General features: G+C 34.8%; 1 protein-coding gene across 2 annotated transcripts in view; it reads left to right on the plus strand.

The window, feature by feature from the left end:
• Window positions 1-21,403, plus strand: part of LOC110036331 (calumenin-B) — a 55,295-nt gene extending 33,892 nt beyond the window's left edge. Inside the window, exons 6-7 of one of the 2 annotated variants that reach the window (XM_020740748.1) lie at window positions 21,157-21,300; window positions 21,376-21,403. In XM_020740748.1, coding sequence (XP_020596407.1) covers window positions 21,157-21,285 — 129 coding nt within the window. In that variant the 3' untranslated portion in view covers window positions 21,286-21,300; window positions 21,376-21,403. Of the gene's footprint in view, window positions 1-20,209; window positions 20,423-21,156; window positions 21,301-21,375 lie in introns of those variants that run through there. The other variant, XM_020740749.1, reaches the window with a different exon arrangement.
• The last annotated feature ends 4,147 nt before the right edge of the window (window positions 21,404-25,550 follow it).

The raw sequence follows: 25,550 nt of genomic DNA on the forward strand, positions 1-25,550 counted from the left end.
GCTCGCAGCTCTCGTACTCCATGACGCTCGCTCGCAGCTCTTGTCCTCCAGTCTCACGCTCTCAGACTCCGCAGTCGACGACTCGTTCTCCTGTAGTCAACGGCTCACGTCGTTTCTATTCCTCTGTCGCCTTGCCCGACAGACAGTTCCTACTCGACTCTCGTCTCTCACCCGCATTCGACGACTCGCTGCTCTACTACCTCCAAAGTTTTGCTCTGCTATTTCCAGCGGCTCTCTTAGCTGCTTTGGAGATGACATCCACGATCCGTTCCTATGCCACTGCACTTGCCGGCGACATTCCTATTCCTACTTGTGCTCCTCTTTCAGGTTTAGAGTATGGTTTTCATATTGACAAGTCCTGCAATGTTTTTTAATCTTTTCACGACGCTGGCGACCACACCATAAAAAAACTGGGAAAAAAAATGGAAGTTTGTTCTTATTCTCACAGAGGTTAAAACTAGTACTCTCGTGTCCTTCTTGTGTTTTGCTCTAGTGGGAAAATTTATGTATGGTCACTCAAAACTGGAGATCATTCGAAAATATTTTGAGGTTATGAAGCTATTGGGATGTTGGAATATTGGTTTACTTGACGGTCGACACATACTGATTCAGTTGTTTCATGATGTTAATTACACTCACATCTTTTCTTAGAAAGTTATCAAGATCGACAACCGTAATATGAAAATTCTGAAGTGGACTGTTGGTTTTGACCCAAAAGCGGTCCCCTATCATTCCAATTTGGATAAAATTTCTGGGGTTAAAGTTACATCTGTTCAACTTGGAAATTCTCTGCTCGTTAGCAACTGCTTACGGTAAGCCTCTCAGGGTTGATAGTCCTACGATTGCTGTCACCAGACCCTCTGTGGCTTGTGTGTTAGTTGAGAGGGATATCATTTAACCAGCTCCGGATGAGGTGTGGATTGGAACCACTCACAACGGGTATTGGCAAAATATTGAAATCGAATCACCCTCCTTATTGCTCTCATTGTAGTATGGTTAACCACAGTTCTACTATTTGTTATCGTTTGCATCCTCTTCTAAGGACGAATATCGCTAAAGAACAACCACCTGTTATCCCTGTTGAGAAGATGCAACCCGATCCTCTTCCCAACACCGCAGTTCCTGAAGAAGAACAACATATTACAACTACAGATCCAGTTGTGCTTATTGTGCTTATACCATCCACTGTTCTGTTATTGAAGATGACCACATAAATGTCAAGAAGCACGAGATGACTCTTTTGATCCAATAACAGATCAGCCGATACAACATGTAGTTGCTTCTAATGTTCAACAATCTGCACATCTCCAACACACTTTAGAACAAGATCATAAGATTAGGTGAGCCAATCTTTGGAAGAGGAATGACAGGTCTATTTCAAGAGGAAGAAAGAATGGAGGCCGACTCTAGCTCGAGAACATATTAGATGATATATTGGTTACTATTGGCAATGACAATCATCTTACCAACTTATTAGCTTGCTCCTTCTCTAGAACCAGAGGCAGAGGCAAAACCAAATTGGGTTGCTTTCTAGCTAACTGATACTATGTATTTCAACATTTTTAGGCTTTTTCTTTATATCTCTAATGTACTTTTCTGTATTTTCTAGTTTTAGTACCCCTTGTGGTTTTGGTGTCGGCAGAGTGTCATGTTTGGGTCCTCCAACACATTGTATCTGTATCTTTCTTTCTAGTTAATATATTACCCTTTTTGGGCTTTCTAAAAAAATATATATGTACACATCCACACGCATATATATATATATATATATATAAAGGTTATGAAAACCTAAAATTCAGACCGAATATCAAACCGGAAGAAGAGGTTCGAGATTCAATGGTTTAACTGGGGTTGAACTGAATGACGTGATAAACATTAAAATTATTTTAAAATAGTTTGAATAATCTAATAATGATAACATTTACGTGCATACAACTCAACTCTTATGTATTTTACATATCTAACAACTAAACTTCAATTCCTACACTTGACACTTAGCATATGCGTAAAGAGGTGTATTTCACCATTTAAGGTTAAATTAGCGGTATTTTTGATGTGATATGAAGGATTTGGGGGTGATATGAATGTAAAAATAAATTTAGGCATTATATATGTAAATACATAATAAGTGAGTTATATGTATGTAAATGCCCTTATTATTTTTCTTAATTCAATAAATAATATTTTAATTTAATACTCTTCTTTTTTAAAAATGTAATTGCCCTGTTCCAAACACTGAATGCGAAAAGTGGAGGGTTGTGTTAAGTATTTGACAGACAACCTGTATAAAATTTATCGCTAAAATCATGACATGAATTTTTTAAATTATTGTGTAAATCTTAGGGCGTCCTCTGGAAGCAACACGCTTTATGTTCTAGTTATAGTGAAATATATGCAGGGTCGCTGCACCAATGCCCCGGTGTAATATCAAATAAGCAAGAGTTCCTACAATGCGAACGGATGCACATGAAGAAATTATTCAATGAAATTAATATTAAGATCTTGAAATATTGTTACTCTCACAGGTAAATTAGATGATATTATGGTTCATAAAATGATAAATACCTTATGTATTCAAGAGACTAAATGGGTTGGAGAAAAGACTAATGAGATTTATAGCTTAGGTTTTATACTTTTGTATTAAAGTAGGAGTCGCACTAGCAATGGTGTAGGTGTAATTATATATAAAAGTTATAAATTCTTATGCTCCTCAAGTAGGTTTAAATATAGGTTCAAAAGAAAAATTCTGGAAAGTCCTATAAGAATTAATACAAATGATATCTCCTGAAAAAAAAAAATTATTTGAGGATATTTAAATGGACATGATGGTAGAGTGACAAAATATTATAAAAATTTTTATGGTGACTACGATTTTGAAGCGATTAATGAAGTAGAATTATATTGGATTTTTCTTTAGCGTATGATTTTGTTATTACTAATATTTTATTTAAGAAAATAGATGAACATATTATTAATTATAAGAATGAATCTAAATTATAAGAATGAATCTACTAATAAAACACATTAATTATTTTCTTATGAGTAAAAGAGATCGTCGAGAATATAAAGATTATAAGGTCATTCTAAATGAAAATTTAAGCGATTAATGTCGATTAGTAGTTCTAAATTTTAAGTTGAAGAATTGCAAGATAAAAAATACAAGGAAACATTATCATAAAATTATATGGGGGCACTTAAAAGACATAAAATTATTCTAATCAGTAAACTTCATGATTTTAAGATTTGAAATGTTCATGAAGAAGCGAATTCAATGTGGGATAAAGTAACTAAGTATTATTAAACAAGTGACAAAAGATGTATTTGGAGAATCAAAAGGAAATTTTTTTATAAATAGAAATAATTGGTGATGGAATAACAATTTACAACGTAAGATAAAATATTAGAAGAAGTTATGTTATAAAAATTGGTTTACATCTAAAAACCTAGATAACTAAAAAAAATATACGACGGCCCATAGAGAGTTTAAGAGAATAATTTGTGATGCTAAAATTGCCGCTTTTAGTGATCTTTATAATAGGTTAGATACTGAAACGAGTGATTATATATAAGAATAGTAAAGATTTAATTCTAGTAAAGTGTATTAAAGATGAAAAGAAATCTGCTTTCTTAGTGGTAGATATTCAACATAGGTGGATGAACTATTTTGATAAACTTTTCAATGAAATTTTTGAAAGTTTGATCGATCTTAGTAATCTTAATATTGTTAATAATAATAAAATATTTATTTTTACCGTTGCTTTAGTAAAATATAGGTTGAGGAGGCTTTAAAAAAATCAAATGTGAAAAATCAGTAGGATCTGATGATATCCCAATTGAAGTGTGGAAATATTTAGTAGATTTGGGAGTTTCTTGCCTTACTAAAATTTTTAATATTTTCTTAAAAACTAAGAAGATGCCTGATGTTTTGTTTCCCATTTTTAAGAATAAAGGGGACACAAAAGAGTGCAAATTTTAGAGGAATTGAGTTGATGCGTCGTACTTTAAAAGTCTGGGAAAGGAGAAATTCAACATAGATTAAGATGTGATACAAAACTTTCTCATAATCAGTTTGGATTTATGACGAGTAGGTCTAATATGGAAGGAAGTTATATATTTATTGAGAGGTTTGATGGAGAAGTACAGAGAGAATAAGGTGGATCTACATATGATTTTTGTTTATTTAAAAAAAAAACTTGCGATAAGGTTTCAAGATAAGTCCTTTGTTGGAGAGTTCTAGAGAAGATATGTTTTGATATACTTATATTCAAGTCATTAAAGATATGTACACTGGAGGTGTTACTTGTGTTTGAACAGAAAGAGGATTGACCAAGTATTTTTCTATTTCAACTGGATTATATCAGGGATTGACTTTATGCCCATATCTCTTTGCTTTAGTTATGGATGCTCTTACTGGACATTTATTGGAGCATGTACCTTGGTGTATGCTTTTCTTTTGATGATAGTCTTCTTGTCAATAAGACTAGAGAAAGTTCGGAAAAAACTTGAATTACTGAGGTTCTATGTTGGATTCTAAAAGGCTTTTTTTGAGTAGATCTGAAATTGAATATATGGAATGTGGTTTTAATAATAGTAACTCTAGTGGTAGGGTTGTAATTATGGGTGATCAAATCATTAAAAGGGGTGCGTTTTAGATATCTTGGGTCTATTGTTCAAAATGATGGTGATATAGATGAGGATATTATTAGCAGAATTCAGGTTGGTTGGTTGAAGTGGAGGAATGCTTTGGGTATATTGTATGATAGAAAAGTACCGCTTAGATTGAAAGGAAAATCTTTTTAGTTGCTGGCGAGACCTATAATGTTTTATGACACAAAATGTTGGCCATTAAAAGAGAAGCATAAAACAAAATTAAGTGTTATTGTGATGCGAATGCTTAGGTGGACGAGTGGCTTGACACTTGGAGACAAAATGCAAAAAGAGTATATCCGTCATAGGGTTGGTGCAGCTCCAGTCACAAAAAATATTAGAGATAGTTGTCTTAGATGGTTTTGTCACATTAAATGTCGACCATTTGATGATTTGATTAGAAGTGTTGATGTTTTAGATTCGACTTATGTTAAGAAAGGCAGAGGTAGTCCTAAAAAGTCTTTGGCATATTGTATAAAATTGTTCTTTATCTATTAGAATTAAATGAAAATATGACACTCAATTGGACACAATTGAGAAAAAGGATTCATGCAGCCTCTCCACTTAATGGGATAAAGGCTTGTTGTTGTTGTTGTTATACTTTTCTTTTTTTGAATATTTTGAATAATACTCTAATTAAAAATTTTGAGACATGATTTTTTCTTCATTTCAAATTTAATTATCTCATTTCTAGTCATTTGATCAAAATTAAAAGGTTAAAATTAGATAATATTAGAATCAACCTGTTTTTTAAATTTTGGATTTGTTCTGACCGTTTCAATCCTAGTATCATGTAGGAACAATTTTAAGCTTTCGACGTAGGATTAAAATAGTAGGAGACAACTTTGCACTTTATAGCTTGTGGTATTAGCGTGAGAGAGTGTTAGGGCTTATGCGCAGTTTCTAGATTTTCATATACCCGATGTCTTTCTTTTCCTAATTCATGTCCAAGCTATGTCAAAACAGTGTCCACAACATATTAGAGATCTGAAAGAGCTATGACATAATTTCTGGCATGTTTGACACGTGTTGTCGCGTGCCAGAGCCATGCCTGTGTCTCAAATGATGATTTTTTTGGTAATGATCGGATAGTATTGTAGGTAAACTAAAAAATGGATAGATAAAGATTCTAGTTATCTAACTTTTTTATCACTAAACATCTAAATAAAGTTTTAAAGCTTTTTTTTTATAAACATAAATTTGAGAGTGGAATGTAGGTAAGCGTTTTAACTTCTTACCAATCATTTTTTATGGTATCTCACAAAACTGAAAATAAACTTCACATTTCTTTTGGACACCATAGTTGATGGTAGGCCTTGGGATCTCATTAACTTCCTATAGAAAAGTTGCTACATATGATGTGTCACATCATTTTGACCAAGATAAGAAATGTGTCGTCTTGGAGAATCCATCCAGCACTACCGAAATGTTATCATGTCCTCTATGATCCTTGATAATCTTAAGATAAATTTATCAACAAATCCTCTGAAGATTTGTTACGCAATAAGCAATTCAATGTACTTTCTAAATTATTATCTGTATCTTGGGATTGCATACATGTATAAAATCAAGTTACTAATTTCTAAACATCTATCTTCAATCTTTTCCAAAACTTATACTCCCATTAAATCTATTGTCTTATCCTTTGTCAAAATGGCTTGATATACTGGCAGAATGCAGCTCAATTTTGAGAAATTCTCTGAGGGATGATTTAGGAATGATACGGTTGTTTCCTCTTTTACAACTTACTATCGTTCACTTAAAAAGAGAACCGTATTGCTAAGGGCTTGTCTAGATGTTCTAGATAAATGACAAGAAAATCTAGACATATAGGATACACTTCCTTGAGTCTAACAGAACTAGGTATTTGAAATTATATGAAATATAACATTAAACAATATAATTGTAATTTTATTAACTTCTTTAGGTGGAAAAATTTTTGGAAACTATACCCACTTAGCACCCTTATTATTTTACATGTTTTTAAAATTTATGACGTCATGATTAGTGTGTAGAATAAATTTCTTAGTAGTAGACAATGCCTATAATATATTAAAAATTGACTGATGACATAAAATTGTATAAAATGGTTAAGAGTAATTTTGTTTTGTGTTATTTAGCTTCTCAATCTGTCTATTTGGTATTCTTCAAGAAGTCTTAGCATCAACTTCCTTGAGTCTTCTTTTGTGACCCATGTGTTTTTATTGGGGCTTATTCTTCAATATGACTAAAAGCCTACGATTTTTAGCTTGGTTTACAAGCACATTTTCTATGAAGATGATTTCACTTCTGAGATACGTGTAAGTAAAAGTATTTGAAATTTGTAAGAGAAGTCTCTTGCCAGATAATTAGCTGCATCACTTAAAGGTTAGTTAAATCGTAATGTGAAATAATATCTTCAATATTAAAGATTAGACTAATTAATTTGTCAAGTGGGAAATCAAAATGGTTTGCATTAGAACCACATTTTCTAAGTTTCTGTTTTTCTTGTATTTGAAGGGTACATCTCTCCAAATAAATATTAATTACCACATAATCACGTTCTTTATTTTCTGGATTAGGATGAGAAATTTCGAAGTCAATTTGGAGGACTTTATGGGATAAGCTGTGTATGAAACTTTGATTTAATTCAACAACACACCCACAAATGGATGAACATATAGAGATAGTAAATCACAATTTGAAAAATCTCCTTTGGTGTTTTTTGGGTCAAAATATCATGCGGACTTGATTCTTCTGCAAGTTAAATTGACTTATAATAGGTTCACTAGTCAGCCCACAAGTCACACACCTTTTCACATCGTTGAAATTAGGGCTAATACTTTCAGTTACTAAGCTTAGTGTTGAGTCAGAAACTGAAACAGAAAGATTTAGACCTTCTATATTCAAGTGAAGAAGAAAATTTTCAAATATCGAGTATTAGAAACACACTAGCATTCCTAGATCTTAGGTTTTAAAGGAATAAAACTTATAATGGATCAAACTGATGAATGAGAGATTTCTTGTAGTTTTTTTTGGGAAGCTCAAACCTTGAACTAATGAACCATTCAAGATTGCCAAGAAAATCAATGACAATGGCTATAAAAGTGGCTTGCCTAGTGAATACAACACCCATTCACATTTAACGTCATTGACTTATCGTCATACTATTAGAATCTAAATCACAACTTATTAAATTGTGATTTAGATAGTTTATTTTCATTGTGTCGAGGACTATCAATTTGGATTAGGATGAGAAATTTCAAAGTTAATTTGGAGGACTTTATGGGATAAGTTGTGTATGAAACCTTCATTTAATTCGACAACACACCCACAAATGGATGAACATATAGAGATAGTAAATCACAATTTTAAAAATCTCCTTTGGTGTTTTTTGGGTAAAAATATCATGCGAACTTGATTCTTCTGCAAGTTAAAACGGCTTATAACAGGTTCACTATTCAACCCACAAGTCACACACCTTTTCACATCGTTGAATTTAGGGCTGATACTTTCAGTTACTGAGCTTAGTATTGATTCAGAAACTAAAGCAGAAAGATTTAGGCCTTCTATATTCAAGTGAAGAAGAAAATTTCCAAGTTCCGAGTATTAGAAGCACACTAGCATGCCCAGATCTAAGGTTTTTATGGAATAAAACTTATAATGGATCAAACTGATGAATGAGAGATTTCTTGTAGCTTTTTTTTGGGAAGCTCAAACATTGAATTAACGAACCATTCAGGATTGCCAAGGAAATCAATAACAATGGCTACAAAAGTGACTTTCCTTGTGAATACCACATCCATACTACATTTAACATCATTGACTTATCGTCATACTATTAGAATCTAGAGGTTTCCTGTGAAGAAGATGGCAACTCTCCTACTTGAGGAGAATGACGTGATCGTCCGCATCTAAGACAGGAGTGAGGCTTCTGTCCAGAAGCCTCCCATGCCAACTTATTCCTTGGCAGGTTCAGGAAATTAATATTCCCCTAAGCTGGATAATCCATTATAGAACCTATTAGATGCTTTGTTTAAGCTATTATTAAGGTATCTTTGTTTCAACCATACATACATGTCAGAAACTGATTTGGTTTATAAGCTTTAGTTTTATGAAGAATTCTAGATTATTTTTCGAGTTTTCTCTTGCGAAATCTTATATCGTTTGCTTCCTCAGGGGGTGTGTCTATAAGTTAATTGGGTTTAGGTGGTGCCTAAAGTTCTCTTACACCTTCAGCAACCACTCTCTTCTTGTTGTCTTCCTCTAGATAGCTGTTTCCCAGCTACTGATTGTGTCAGCTTCTCCGTCGCTATCACCGTTTCTACTTCCTTCTCATCCTACTGCCACCTGACCCTTCCCTTGATCCTCCTATACCATCTAGGAGACCTAGATCAGTGTCAAAGTATCAATATTATTTTTCTCGGAAGGATTATTAAAGTTTTCACCTATCTTTTAAAAAATGGGACCTAGTCTTAGCCTTACAAAATTCTTGGCATTACAAATCACCCTAATGTCACCCTAACGGAGCTTAATATCTACCACTTCTATCATTTTAGCTATACCCTAAACATGATCCATTTAATTTAGCTTCGGTGACAAGATATTCAAGGAAAATGTTCATACAATACCTAGATAAAATGATTTTACCCCTTTGGTAGGTTTGCAAAATTTATTTTTGATCAAATGCACCAAATAAGTATAAAAATAGGAGATGATGGAAAGAAGTCTTCAAAATCTCAATAATCTTTATGAGTGGCCAATCATGTCCTTTGGCATGTTTAGTGCCTCTAATACCTTTAGGAGGTCGACGAACACTATTTTAAATTTCTATATATTATAATTTCCTCATTTTAGTTTTGATGAGAGTAAGCATTTCAAGCACATAAGGATGGTCTTCTAAGCAAAAATTTGTTATCAACTCGAATAATTGTTTCTTTCTGCAAATATATTCATGGAGTTCACTGTATCTACATCTAGCCTTAAATATGATCCCTTCAAGCTTAAGGCAACTTTATATTGGCCCAACCCCATGGGCTTCACTAAGATTAGGAGTATTCATGATCAAGAAACCTTCATAAGAGATCTAAAAAAATTTAGCGTCATTGTCTTTCTTATCATTTACATCTTGAAGGGAAAGTTTGCTTTGACCCATTACATAGAGAGAGCCTTAACAAAATTTAGAAAGATAAAATAAAGAAACGAGAATTAAGTCTTAAATTCTAAGGAAAAAAATAAATAAAAAACTAATAAATTTTAAAATAACTCATAAATATGTCATAAATAATTAAAAGCTTATCATAAATCATAAAATCGCATAATAAGAAATAGAAAACAAGTATTTATGTTAAATGTTAATCTAAAGTAAAAGTGTGAAACTTATTTGAACATGTCTTCAAATGATGTTGAAGATTCAAAGTTCTAACATTATTGGAAATTTAGTCAAACATTAGATGAACCATGCTTGAGCATGGTTTGAATCATGTTTGATCATGCTTCAAACATGATTCAAAATATGTTCGATCATGGTTCGAACAAAGTTCAAACACGTTCTAATAATAGTAAGTTAAATGCATTGAAATACATTTTGAAAATTGTTTGAAGTGCACTCCACAAATAAAAAAGGTATAAGCCTCACAAAGAATAAAGAAGTCCAATACTTGACGCATTTTTAGTGCACTTCACATTGAGGCGTCTAAATTTGCCTCAAATTATTTTTTAAACCATAAGTGCTGGAGCAAGTAAAGGTTCTCAAGATCTTTGCATTGGTGTTATACACCCTATCTTTTCAAAAGCATTTTAACTGTTATTGTGATGCATTCGGATTAGCATAGGTGATATTCTAAGTCAGGATTGTTGAATTAAATCAAAGTTTCATACACAACGTATCCCATGAAGTCCTCCAAATTGACTTTGAAATTTCTCGTCCTAATCCAAATTGTTGGTCCTGAACACAATGAAAATAAACTCTCTAAAACATAAGTTTGTAATGTGTCTATCATCACATGACATTGTAACATTGTATAAAGTGTGTTATCTTGATAGTGATCAATAAGGTTGACGACTCAGTGCATCAATTACCTTGTTTTTACTCTTAGCTTGTACTTAAGCACAAAATGAATTGAGGAAATAAGCTTTCACCTAGAATGCATGGAAGCCTTTCAGTTTTGTTTGACTATTTAGGAATCTCAATTCTTTGTGATCAATATAAAGAGTGAACTCCCCAACAAATAGTGACTTCAGTGATTAAGAACTCTCTTAATAGCATAAAATTCTTTGTTGTAGGTAGAGTACTTTCTTCCATAATCATTTAACTTCTTACTGAAGAAGGCAATATTATCTCGACTTTTACTCAACACAACTCCAATCCTCTTATTTGAAGCATTCTACTCCATCTTGAACACCTGATTAAAATTTGGAAGAATTAGAACAGAAGTCTAAATTATTTATTTCTTCAAAGTTTCAAAACTAGCATGTTTTTAATCTAACCAAATGAATCTTTTAGACTTGGAAAGCTTCGTCAAGGGCGCAGTTATAGAGAAATTTTTTTTTATAAATCTTCTATAAAATGGTTTCATATCATAATATTGGTGAATTTGAGTGAATGATTGTGGACTTGGCCAGTTAACGATACCCTTAATTTTGGCTGAATCCATCTCAATGCAAATCATTGATTCAACATGTCCAAAGAGTCAAGTTTATGTAGTAAGAAAGTGACACTTTTTTAGGTAATCATATATCTGGGCTGCTCAAAGCACCTAATAATTCACTCATAAGTGTTGTACATTATTCTTTATGGTACAATTGTACACCAAGATATCATCAATACATACAACCATGAATTCTAGTGAATGCTCGAAAAATATGTTTCAGTAGCAACATGAAAGTGTTCAAAGCACTAGACAAACTAAAGGCATGATGGTCCTCTAGCACAATACGACATGAGTCTTGAACGCTATATTACTCATCTACTAGCCTTATGATCTGATGGTAATAACTAAGCAAATCGATCTTGGAGAAGATGTTAACTTCATGTAATTGATCTAATAACTCATCCAGTCATGAAATGGGAAACAGATTTTTGATAATAATTTTATTTATAGCCATGTAATCAATAAACATATATTAAGAGTCATTTTTCTTTGAAATAATCAGAGTCAAAATTGTATACAAAACTAATAATTTTATGGATTGATCATTTAGTCATCAAATTTGTAACCTGCTTTTGTAAATTGTACTCGATTGGTTGCATTTGATAGGTGGATCGATTTGGGAGGATGAACTCTGTCTTTGGAATGAAATTCATTGCATGTTGGGTCTATCTTAAAGATGACAACCCAAGAGGTAGATTGTCAATCAAGACATTTTGAGACTCATTCAACAACGGCTACACTATACTGAATATTTGTTCTTCAGACTATGCATTTTAGGACCACCAATGCTAGTCCTATTGGTGCTACTCTCAAGGCTTGCAGAAAGATAGCATGTGGCACTACAGTCTCACACTATGTGAATGCCCATCATCTCAGACTGCTTCCAAGATACTTGTATGATGAGCTTCTCATTTTTAGTTAAGAAATATGTACTTGTTTAACCATGATGGCGTATGCAATGATCATACTGCCAAGGACAACCTAATTGAATTGTGACAAGCATCAATAAGTACAATATCACACAACACCTACTCCTACAACTTATCTCCAATGGAAAACTTTATTAGACGTCTCATGTTAGATCTCATTCATTTTCTTCAACCATGACAAAATATGGCTAGGTGTGCTTCTATATAATAAGGCTCGAGTTTTCTATTATTTAGGTAGACATGGTATTCTCTCCATTAATGATAAGATTGCATAAAGTTTTCGTCATAGTAGAATGGGTATGAGAGATGCGGTTAAGCTATTGTTACTCTTGCTTGACCTCAGTCTAAAAGTTGTTTCAAACTACTAGCATTTCTCAGTCGTTAGCAAAACATTGATATTCCTCCAATACATTCTCATTATCTCATGCACCCTAGTGCTACTATCCACTTCTTCCACTACTCTCTGATCACTAAAATATATCATTTTCTTATTTGGGCAATCAAATTTTATATGCCCAAAGTCACGACACTTAAAGAACATCCAAGCTAAGGACTTGAGGGTGCAACCACTTTTTCTACACTTTGGTTTGATTTCTCCTTACATGGTGCTGGTTTAGGTATTTTGGCAGATATACCCTTGTTGCTTGACCCTAGGGCATGCTCTTTCTACAGGGTCTGATGGGTCCCATGTGATAATGTTGCTTCTTCTTTTTTAAGGTTAGAGTTTATGTGTCAAGCTGGATCAATAGAATTGCAATTACACCATATTACTAATATATTATTTCAACCCTACAAAAGACCACGCTGCTATGTCCCTGCCTTACTATCTCATATTTCAGCATAAGTTATTCAAACTCATCCATGTACTTCTCCACAGGTAAATGTTTCTGTTGCAGATTTTTGAGTTTAAGGAACATATCGTGTCAATAATGTGGGGGATGATATTTGCTCCACTTCTATCTTTTCATTTTAGTCCACATAATAATCTTATTTTTCTCTTCTTACTATCAAAGGTGTTTCCTATGCTAGTATTACAAAGAAACACTTTATTTAGTTTGATGATTGCCGTTTTAACTCTTCTATCTTGTGGATTATCTTTTAACTAAAAATTAGTTCCATAATTTTGAGTCATTCAATGAACTTGTTCGAATTCATAGAATTGCTAAAGTCTAGTAAGTCGATCTTCACCTTAAAGTTATTGTCTTCTCTTTAATATGTAATGCCAAATAGTTACGACATTGGTTTTTTATCACTAATATTTTTTTTGGTGAAAGGGCTTAACTTCACCCTCTCGATCTAACGAGTCACTATTATGGTTATAGGTGACATCTCCGGGTTATACTATTTTAAATGCAACAAAATTTTTTTGGTGTTTGGAGTATTTTTCTCAACATATCCTCCATTATAAGCTCTTGGACTCTCCTTTGCTTGTTTTCACCTGACAGCTTGTTGTCCCTTTCTCCCAGTATGTTTTTGGCCTAGATAGTGAAGGCGGTTTTGGAGTGGCCGAAGGTGAGAGGGGCCTTTTGAGGATAGAGTTAGGGTTTGGAATAAAGAATAGTATTAGGCTGGTCTTTTCACATCTATATAAAATTTAAACCTTTTGCAATTTCTGATAGACATGTATCATAAACTTTTTATAAAGCTTTCTACAATAAAACAGAAGTTAGTTCAAGGAAATTTAAATTTGGCTCTTATATATTAGTTTGCACTCAAGATAGATTTGCTAATTTTTATGTAGAGCACTCTTTCATTAAGGATATAACGTTTGATGGTATGTTTTCACGTGGTTAGTAGGCTAGGCTTTTTGTTAGAACTAATTTGAGCTACATGATATCATAGGCTTGTCACAATCATACAATAATCTTTAATTTTCTCCTCTATTTTATTAAATTATAATGAAAGAAAACTAACCAAGCTCAAGGCCACAGATTACCCCCTTGTTAGATAATTGATCTACCAAGCACAAATACCAATAGTTGAAGCTTCAAAAGATCCAAATATTCCTTGTGCTTTAATTGCCTAAATCTAGGCCTTAGATTGAATACCAAAATTGAATTAGCTTTAGGAAGGGTGATCCACAGGATTTTACTTGTTGTAGTATGAGACTAAGGGTATGAGGAACACTTCTCGAGTAGTTGGAATAATTTTATTGGATATGGTGCTCAAGAGAAATGGGTTGACCAAGAGTTTAGGTTAATGTTAGGTCATGGATAACCCTAGAGCTCTCTGTTGAGGTTAGGATCTGGGGTACCTTATGATGGACACGATTTAAGGGCTGGAATCACTTGGGTTATTACGGTGGTGTCTTTCAATGTAATATAGTGTTAGGTGAAGTTCCAATTGGTTTGAAGGTCAAATGATAAAAAAAAGCTAAGGCTTGGTCAGGGTGATCTAGTTTGGATTGATTTGACTAGTTTTGAAATATTAGATTAGTGGAGAGGCTTTACGAAGCTGTAATAAGGGCTTTCAGTTATTTGAGAAATGTGTGGACATAAGATTTGGAGCAGGTAGTGAAGATCTAAAGTGTTACGGGTGATGTGGGGGGGAAGGCCAACTTAAGTTTAATTGTGTCCTAGTTTTGACAACTTCAAATAGGAGTTGGGATTTTTTCTTTTGGCTAATGGGTTTAGAGGAAAATCTTTAGGATAATGTTAGGAAGATGAGAAAATATGCCATAAAAGATTGAGGGAGAGAAAATAAAGCAGAAAAAAAGTATATCTCGGCTTTGAACAAGAACCAAAAGAAGGGGTTAGCTACTAAGCTCTAAACTAGAGATTTCACTTTCCAATTTCTGTCAAAACGTAGAATTCTCTTTATTCATTTATTCCAAAAATATTTATGCTATTGCATTAAGTTCTACAATTCAAATCAATATATGCATATAAAAAAAGCCTTAAGGGAACATTATATTGCGAGGAAGGAAAAAAAAAAGGGGTGGAGTGGAGCCATTCTAATTTCAAAATCCAACTTTAAATATTGTGCCTAATGCAAAATAGAAACATGGGGAATAAAATTAGGATCATTCCATATTGAGAGAAAGCTTGTTAAGTTCAAAATTCAAAAATTGAAAATTTTAAACTTCAATTATCAATATAGTTTTATTTGTTTTAATATCAAGACTTTTCATTCATGTCTAGTTGATAATACTCTTTTGATGTGATTGGCTATCACAGCCCCTTATCTCACTTAGGTTCGTGATTTTGGTCTAGTGATGATCCATAATAATCTTTTTGATGTTTTGCATCACATATACTATTAAAATTTATTTTCAATCCCAAAATCTTGGTGCTATTAAGGTTGACCAATCTCTTGGGAATTTCTAAATTCTTTATGATGTGAAATTAAATCTAATATGCTTGTTTGTCTTATCCTGTTTGAATATTTTATCCCGTGTTCCTGCTTAGTTTACTTCCTCAATATGCTGCTGGCTTTATTTCATGAAATTATTGAGCTTTGTTTTTCGTGTTTAGAAATTTTCTTTCTCCTTATTTAAGCATATTCCTTAAAGATTTTGCCATTATATTTAAAATGGTATGTCTATAAATGTACCCAAAAAATGGGTTAGCACAAATTTCGAATCAATATGACAGCTCAAAAAAAGAATGACATGACAAAACGGGATTTAACGGAAAGCGGCTCAGGGTCCTAGGAAAACCGATCGGCTCATGCTATTCATTCGAATCGACTCAACAATACACGTTCAAAAATATCCTCTGCTCGGGGTTCAAGTCTTCTCAGTCGGTAAGAATTCCCCAATAGGCACCAAGGAGTGACGATTGGCTCAACTCATCTTGTCGGCCAACATGAGTCTGACGAACTCATCTCCCAAACTACCTTCAAGCATCCACCCAATCTCGATACCTAAAGGGCCGACCGAAAGACGGTTTCCGTCTAGATGGTCGACGACAGCACTGATCGATTCACCTCTTCGACCCAGTTGACCAAGCTAGAGAACAGCAAGACCCTGGGCCCATAGGGGTTTATTTACTAAAATAACGTGTACAACTCCCCATAAAAGCGGGGTACTAAATGTAATTTTCCTTCTTTACTCACCCTCTTCTATAAGTAGAGCTAATATTTCATGTAATAGGTTTTTTTGCCTCTCCCTTCTCTCATGTTTGCTCTTACAAGAAGGGACCTTAGACTCTTCATCCTCTCATGTATCAAACATATTTGATTATATAAAAAGAGTCACACGAGGTCTGGAATATCCCATTTTGAGAGGCGAGTCGCTGTGCACTCCTCTCCTCTCTTGGTTCAAATGCTCGAATCCTTTGGGTGTACCTCTTGGATAAATTCAGATACAACATCGTAAATGGTGTGATGAGCGTGGAGCATACCACTAACAAGAAGAAGAGCAACACCAAACAGGAAAGACCTACGACAGAGACACTTCTGACACAGAGTATATCAAGTAGTTCACATAGCAGCAGGCCCAGGAGCCATAATTTTACTTTTACATCATCTTCCAAGAGACATTTGGCTCGGAAGCGAGAGCCACATAGAAACGTACAACCTGCTCCTCAAAGTCGGGAAGCCCCTATCGAAAATTTACCTATGGCACCTCGACAACACTCGACCAACATCAATCGAGTGATGTCAATCCAGAAATAGGGCCCAACACGAAATGCCATTGACCCTAACTTGCTGAGGGCCGGCCAAAGCAACCTGGGTCGAGGCACAACCCCCATAGCGCTGCGCCAACAAGTGAATCAGATCCAATACCTCAGCCGACACTCTGCTTGGCAATAAACATACATTATCATTTCAAATTCTCTATACTTTATTTACTATAAAAAATACACAACTTTTTTTAAATATGTTCTTAGGCCAGATTAAGACTCGAGGCACTCAAAGAGTTCATTTGCTTCAGTAGACAGCCAATGCTCGGGGAATCCGAATCGGAGTAGCAAGGCCGGCAGCGACGGCAAAGTCATCCGGTCAGTGAAAGACAAAAAGTGACAATCGTAAACCTCAGTCTCCAAACTTGAATCAGATAAAGCTCTTGAGGCGGTTACCTACCCAGTTTTGACAAGTTTCGTGAAGGGTATGACACAAATAATCCCAGTAGAGAGTCTCAACGTTTACCCCTGCGAAACCAGCGATAAGATCCGCTTAATTAGCCTAGCACATGGGGTAATCCGTCCATGGAGTAAATTCGACCAAGCAACTGAGACCTGGAAAGTGTAAGATGCGAGCTGGGAGTCAATAGGAAAAACCAACCATGACACTAGCTGTTTGATCTGTACACATTATAAAAATTCTGATAATGGCACATGATGCGTGATCGATACAACTCCAAAGCTTGACCGGAGGCAACATCTATTGTCCGACTGGCAACTACTTAAGACCAACAATGCCAAACATAAAAAAGTCGTGTTCTAAACTCAACACAGATGAAGCTCTGGAAATGGTCCCTACACCGTAGCGACAAGCTCGACATAGGGTGCGACACAAATCATCTAGTAGCAAGTCTCGACGGTTACCCTCGTGAAACAACGACAAGATCCACTTAAGATCTGGCGAAAGGTGCGGTTTGACCGAGACGACGATCTGATCGAGCAAACGAGACACAGGTGGTAAAGAGTTGCACCGAATGATTAATACAAATCAAAGACATTCGATAAAATATTTTATAGCTGATCGTTCTACCATGTATACCATCCTCAACAATCGAGTGATAAAATGTGGTAAAGGTAAAGCGACAAGTATAAAGAAAAATGTTTCCATTATCAAAAAATTTTATACAACTTTTTCTATATGACTATACAATTTGGTTGGCTACAGTTGAACAAAACAAAATTTTTTTTAAAAATGCAGGAAAAAAAAAGAGAGTAAGAAGCCTAAGGAGCATTCGATCCGCGGTCTCTGCAGTCTCCTCCGGCCGCTCTCGCAGATCTTTTACTCTCTTCCTTAAGGTTAGAAAGAAGGGTCACGAAAGCCTTTTGTTAGCCACTTGGGGTCAACTAGGCCTTCATTGATGAAGCGACTGACAGCCGAAGGGATGCCCACCTGACGTGATCATCGACAGGCTCCGTCTTTACCAACGTCACTTTAAGATCTTCTTTCTCCTTATCTTGGGTCTCGACGACTTCCATGTACTCCCTAGTCTCCCTCGTCCGACTTTAGGTGGAGAACTTCGACTTCTTTTCCATCCTGATGGCCCTCCTTTTTGCTTCCCTCTTCTAGGAGATTGCATCAGCCATCCTTCACTCAGTGGCTGTCTTCTTTTCCTCTATCCGACGGAAGGCCTTTGCCTGATAATGGGCAGCCGACCATGCCATCAGGTGGAATTGGTCGCCGCCCATACTCTTCAGTAGATGCTCGAAACAAGCAGAGTGAGCCACCTCTATCAAGAGATAAGGATAGCTCACCGTCGCGACCGTCCCCATGTACCAATCCATCTCAGTATCCATCGTAACGAAACACTCGACGGAGCTCAACCAAATGTCGGTGCCCTCATCGATGGAAGGAACTCATCTTGGAGGAGATGTCTTTTGTTCGGATCGAGGAGGTGGGAAGATGTTCTCAATAGGACCCTTTTCCCTTCTGGTGGAGAGTGCCTTCCTCTTGGCGGTTAGACTCTGCCTCCTCATGGGCCTCAGTGCTAGAATCTGACACAGAAATAGGTGACGCTCGGCTCGGCTCGCCTCAGCCCTCGACTTGGCGTCGATGATGGGAATGCCCAACGACTTGGCCACCTCCGCTTTGGCCAGAGATGCTTCATTCTCTTTCTCTCTGCTCTGCCAGAAAAAACTTGGCGCCTTTGGAGAGTCCTTCCAGCGAACTCTGGAAGTCCTGACACTTGGCAAGAAGCCCCCTCCGATCAGTAAGAACTCTCCAAAAATTGCAAACATCACTAAGTCATTTTCGATCCGATTGGGAGGGGGGGCAACAATTCCCTCTGGGCGGATGTCCTGTGCCCTCGGCTTCTTTCTAGCAACCTTTGTCACAACCGCTTCCTTTCACTTCGCACCTCAAACTCCTCCAATCACAAAACTTTGTTCAAGGTGCCGGAGTCCAAGTACTGATGCACAAACAACTCTTGTCCTTCAATCAACCTTATTTGTGTACTCTCTCAAGTGTTCCAGGAGGGACTTGATCTACTTGGGAGCACATATAACGGGCCGTACTTCAGTCCCTCAGCCTCCTCAATAGGAACCGACCAGAAACTTCAACTTTCAGTCATTGATTTTGTTCTCATGTTTCACAAACCGGAGCCTAGTTCCACTAAGAACATAGTATAGCTGTCCTAACCGACCTTGAAGTTGAAGAAATAAGAAAATAGGTTGGTTGACCATGGGATACCCAGTCACCGGAGAAAGATAACAAGCGTCATGACAACAACAATTGATTTTAGCATCACTCGTGCGGGATTGATACAGTAGCGGGAAAGGATCGCCCACAACTCCCGACCAAATGGTAGCCTTAGCCTACACTTAAAATGGTCCCGGTAGAAGACCAAGTCCTTTCCATAAACATCAGTCGCTCGGTCATTACTGCTGGCCGCCCTCAAAACTACCGAATTCCCATAAACATAGGACTCTTGAAGGCTTTTCACCCAGCGTGCGTCAAGATCAAAATCTATGGAATAGAGTCGAAGAGCTCTTTCGAGTATTTGGGAGCCATGAAAACGAGGCAAGGCAAGAAACAATTGGAAGAAGATACTGATAGAACTCAAGGAGATGAAACAATCACGCTAGAATTTCCAGAACTCTCAGCCCTATTTATAGATAACGAAAGGAAGTTGAACCATTGCAGGGGCAATAACATCATTTAACACCCGAAACCACGGTAAGGGAGTCAAATTGAACACAATTCAAGATAGAAAATTTGAACTTTTATTACATAAATGAGAATATTTACATCCGTCGCTCGGTGGCTACTCAAGAAAATATTTTACAAAATTGTCAGCAATTGCTTCAGCCGAGAAAAACTCTCGCTGAAACGGTCGCTTGAATAAGAGTTCACCTCTTAATCTAAATCTATCTATTTTAGCATTTGCTCGGGCGACCGAAGATGCCTCGCAGATTGCCAGCAGCTTCGCTCAAAGGATTTCAACTTCTTCGTTGAGGGCGGCCTCTTTAGCACGAATGGTGGCCACCTTTTCCGGCTTTTCCAACCGATTCGCTCGCTTAGCCAGCAGGTGTGTCTCCCCAGTCTGAGGAAATCCTACCGCCCGGAAGAACGAATCCTCTATCTAGCCAGTGCTCTTTTGAGTTTGAAGATTAGTCCATGTATATTGTTATTATTATTTTCTTTCTAGTGTCCTGTACTCAATTTTTGCTTTCATTTTTGAGTCTTGTGCTTGTATCTATGTTTTTTTTTTTATTATTATTACAATTGTGGTGCAACATTTGGTTGTTTTAAGTGGTGATATATTAAAGTGGGGATTTAAATAAGTCGAGTCGAGCTTGAGCCAACTTGAGCATGAGCTTGATTAATTAATCGAGTTCGAGCTTGATTTTGAGTTTCTATGAGTTCGAGCAAAGCTCACTAGCTGACTTTTTGTTATGAAAGAGAGAAAATAATATTGATTTAATATAGTTTTATAATAAAATGAGTAATTAAAAGATAAATAATTATAAATCACTTATATAAAAAAGTAAAATATCATATTTTAAATATTTTTATTAGTTTAAAATAAAGTTATGAATTTTAGTATATGTTATATATTTATATATATGGGCTGCCTCACAAGTCAATAATTTTAGGCTAATTTAGTTTGAGCTTGGCTCGTTAGCTCATCATCTCGTGAGCCACTTAACGAGCTCAGCCTGAATCGGCTTGGCTCACTTACAACCCCATATAAAAGTATGAAGTATAATAAATACCCGTAAACACCCTGGAAATGCCTGGAAATGTTGGACTGGCCTTACGAGTTTCTCTTTAAACGCATTTCATTGTGCTCGTAGCTGCTTTGACGACTCTGTCCTTTCTAACAGGCAGATGCTGATAAAGATGGACGACTCAGTTTGAATGAAATGATAGAACACCCATACGTATTTTACAGCTCTATTTTTGATGATGATGATGATGATGATGGCTTGGATTTCCACGACGAATTCCGTTAATAAGATCCTTTCCAGGCATCCTATGTGGACTCTATTATCATAATATTCTTTAGAAGCACCAAATTTTGATTTATAGCATAATTTCTTCAGGTTAGAAACTTATATGGACTGAGAGGTCTGATTTGTTTGACCTCGTGGGCGCTGCCTTCCAGGTTTCTGATATTTTTAATCTTTTACGTATCAAAATTTTGTTTTTTTTTTTTTTTGTTTTCATCATCTAATTTAAATATTCTACATGAATGTCTCACAATTTTTGACAGATCTGCTGCAGTGTAATTTTCACAAATTGGTTCTTACCTGCTCACTGCCGTATCTCGCGCTGTTCGTCAATATGTACCGGGTCTTCTCGCCTTCTCTAATGCCCACCTGACAGATGAAACATAGGACATTTCAGTTAAGTTAACCCTCCTTTTTCTTTGCGCGAAAATCGGTTAATTTATTCATGTTTTTGGCGAGTTTCAAATATCAGTGCTGGAACAGGTTCTGTGATAATTTCTGTGCATTCTTTTAAATTTTAATTGAAAGAGTTATTTCCTTTTAGTGTTTTAGGCTTTGTTTTGATTAAAATGTCATGTCTTGAGAGAATGCTATCGAGTATAATGATTATTAGTTAGGGTTCTGCAACTGGAAATATTTTTTGAAATCTATTTATAGATGCTACTTAGTTTTTATTAATATTTTAATTTTTTATTCAGATTTAAATTAGTAAAAAAAATTTTTAGTTTTTTTAGCAAATTTTATCTTAATTTTTTTCTTATTGATTAGTCATCCCTATTAATGGGGCTTATTTGTAATAATATTAATTACAATCTAGTTTTTTATAAGAACTAGTTGGACTAATTTAATATTATAATAGTTAATCCTTGAATAATTAAAATAATTGCATAAATAATTATAAAACTTGTTATTTACTACTTGGTGATAGAGGTGTAAATGAGTCGAACACGAGCGAGCTCAAGCTAAGTTCGTGTTCGCTCGTTAGGAAATATCACTATGCTTGTTCTGTTCTTTTATATTTTAAAAATAAAATTTGTTCTTGTTCGACTCGTTTGTTTAGCTAGCCGAGATGAACTGACCGTTTAAATTGAATGCTATACGTGTTGGCCTAAGCTCTTTTTTGATAAAATTTTGGAGAAGTCTAGGACTTAAAAAAACTTATTTAGCAGTTTCTCAGTAAATCCGGAAGACCTCTGTTCTGGAGTGTCGGCAAAATTAACATCGTCATCTTTTTTTAAGTCTTGTGAATGAATTTCCTGCTCCAACAATTCTCATTTTACTTGTAGCCTACACCTCAATCAATGTGGAAGCTTGTATTAATTCAAATAGCTGATTTTTTTTTGTTTTGTTACATGCATGATTAGGAAACAAGTGGATAGAAGAGAATAAATATAAGACTATTAGTTGCAATAAAATATAGAAATTTGTTAATTGCGTTTAGTATATATTGTGTTTGAGCTAGTTAGTATTCATAAGGGAGGAAATGATTAAAATACATGGTATTACTTAAAGGCTTAATTAAAATGAATATTTGCTACCTATAAATATTGTCACAAAAAAAAAAAAAAAAGTGATTTTCACATGAGGAACAAATTCATGTTAAATTGCTAGTCAATTTCTTTAGGGTTGGCCGTATTTAGGCAAGTGTGATGAGTTTTAATTTTGTGCGACGTAGCCTACGTCGCCCTTAAGGTCAGGAATATTATATTGTTTGTAATTGCAACTGTTTGCCGCAACTCGTCTTAAAAACAAAAATTCTTTAAAAAACTAGAAATATTTTAAAAATAATTTCTGTATCATCAATGTAATAAAATCTGCTTAAAATTTATTAAATAATATTATTATACTTCATTATATTAATTAAATTAAATAAATTTATATATTTGAAATTTAATTTAATATACTTAAAATATTCATTTTGAATAAATTTTTACGATAATTCAATCTATTTGGGATCGCTATCACAATTCTATTTAAAATATTCTATTCTTGTTACTTTCTAGAAACTCTTTTAGTGAGAAGTTGTAAATGGGTTGATGTAAGAAAACTGACATTATAGGAAATAAACTTATAATTTATCTCACCACAATTTTACAACGTCACAAACTAACTCTTGCTAACATATGTATTTTCGAGCAAATTATTTAAAAATTTTCAAGGCTATTTAATATATTTTAAAATTGATGTAAATATATAAATGTTGATATTTTTTCCACAGTAGAATCGTTTAATTTTTAAATGTGATATTAGATAATATTTTTTTCTTAAAATATAATTTGATATAATCATTTAAATATAAACTATTTTTATTAATAGCTTTTCTCCTTTTGGGGCAGTGGGCGCTTGTTTAGATCTTTTGCTATATTTCAGATTAGCAATTATAGCTTAATTTGGAGGGCTTTGAGTACTTGTTATAGATTTTTACTAGCCATTTTTTGCACATTGGATAGCATCCATTGGAGATTTTTTATATAATTTGGCTGTGCCTTAAAAGGCTACAGATAGGAGTAAGTGGTGAGTTATGCATCATGGGATAAGTAAAGCATTTGAACTCTTCTTACAATACTTACGAGTCAAATTCTATTTCAAGCTACATATTTTCTTGAAATAAATCTTATGTATTGTTTCATAATTTATATAATTTATTTTTGACTTATTCTTGCCTATTGTGGAAAAGAATATGCTGTAAAGCTTTTCTCCATCCCATCCTTGGAAGGAGACCATCTTTTTTAAGCAAGGTTCAGGTAGGAGTGCATAAATGATGGTCTTGGCAAAGGTGTAGACAAATATCCAATCTCGTAAAAACAAATTTTGCGTCCAACCTATTACTAATTATTAATTTTGTAGTCTTCTTTAATCTATTTATTCTATTACAAACCATAAATTTTAATTCTGTATTTTCAAATTAGTACAATAAAAGCCTACACGAATATCACCACCACATTTAGCACTAAACTAAACTCTACTATAGGGCTGTCAATTTGGTTCGTTGTTCGTGAAAATCTTGTGTTCGGCTCGTTAAGCAGCTTGTGTTCGGCTTGTTCGTTAAGCCAAATGAGCCGAACATGAACAAATTTTTAAGCTTGAAATGTAAACAATCTGAAGACGAACAAAAGTTTGTTTGCTCATGTTTGACTCTCGAATTGGCTTGTAAATATATATATATATATATATCATAATAAATATTGATAAAATTAAATATTATAAATTATAATTAATTAATTAAATGAGCCGAACATGAACAAATTTTTAAGCTTGAAATGATAAATGAGCCGCATACAAACAATGGTATTTTTTAACGTTTACACCCTTAGTTAGTTTTTCAAAAAAGTTATAATTTTAATTTTATTTAAAAAATCAATTATTATAATAATTTTATGTTCTAACGAGCTAATTTCGAGTCAAACATGAGCATGAAAAAGTTTTTCGAGCCGAGCATAAACACATTATTCACTAGCCATTCGAACACGAGCCAATTTCCAACGAACCGAACACGAGCCCAGCCTGAGCTCTCTCAGGCTTCACTTGTTTACAGTTCTACTCTTCCATAGTGAGTGACAAACTATAATCTTAAAACTCAACAAACGATCGACCATTCTGCAACATAAACACCACTAGGGAGGCACGTAATCTATGTGTCTTAGGGCTCGTTTAGGGCAGCTTATAAGTGTGGGGGCGTTTTTTAAAACGCCGCGGTACCTTTTGGATCACACATTTTGCTTGCTTCGAAAATGTGGTTCCATTTTTACACTAAACGCGGGCTACGGGTCGAACCCCGCGGTGGACCTGCAGGTCGCGTTTCAGGATAAACTGTTTTTTCTGAAACACACAAGCTGCCCCAAACTCACTCTTAATCCTAGACATCGGGCTGAAGGAGACCTATAGGTATTGTTAGATCTTATAACAAAAATTCAAGTCATTAAATCATCTTTTTGCTACATCGAGATCTAGAGCAACAAGCACAAGGGGCAGAAAATATTGCGTCCGGAGTCCCGACGCAAGCTGTGTCCGGACTACGAACGCAATATCTTTTTCACAGGGGGCCCTGTCGCCTCATCCAACACAAGCTCCCACGTGCATGGGTGCCTTTTTGTTCTATTTTAAGATGTTAATAAGTCAAATTTAAGGGCTTAACAAAAAGAAAAAAAATAATAATAATAAATAATTTTTGAAATAAGCTCTATTATTTTATAAAAAGAACCAAAATTTCTAGAAACATAAATAAATATTATATAATAGTTGGATGTCATATGTAATTTTAAATAAGC

The sequence above is a fragment of the Phalaenopsis equestris genome, unplaced genomic scaffold, assembly GCF_001263595.1.
Source record: "Phalaenopsis equestris unplaced genomic scaffold, ASM126359v1 Scaffold205226, whole genome shotgun sequence".
NCBI lineage: Eukaryota > Viridiplantae > Streptophyta > Magnoliopsida > Asparagales > Orchidaceae > Phalaenopsis > Phalaenopsis equestris.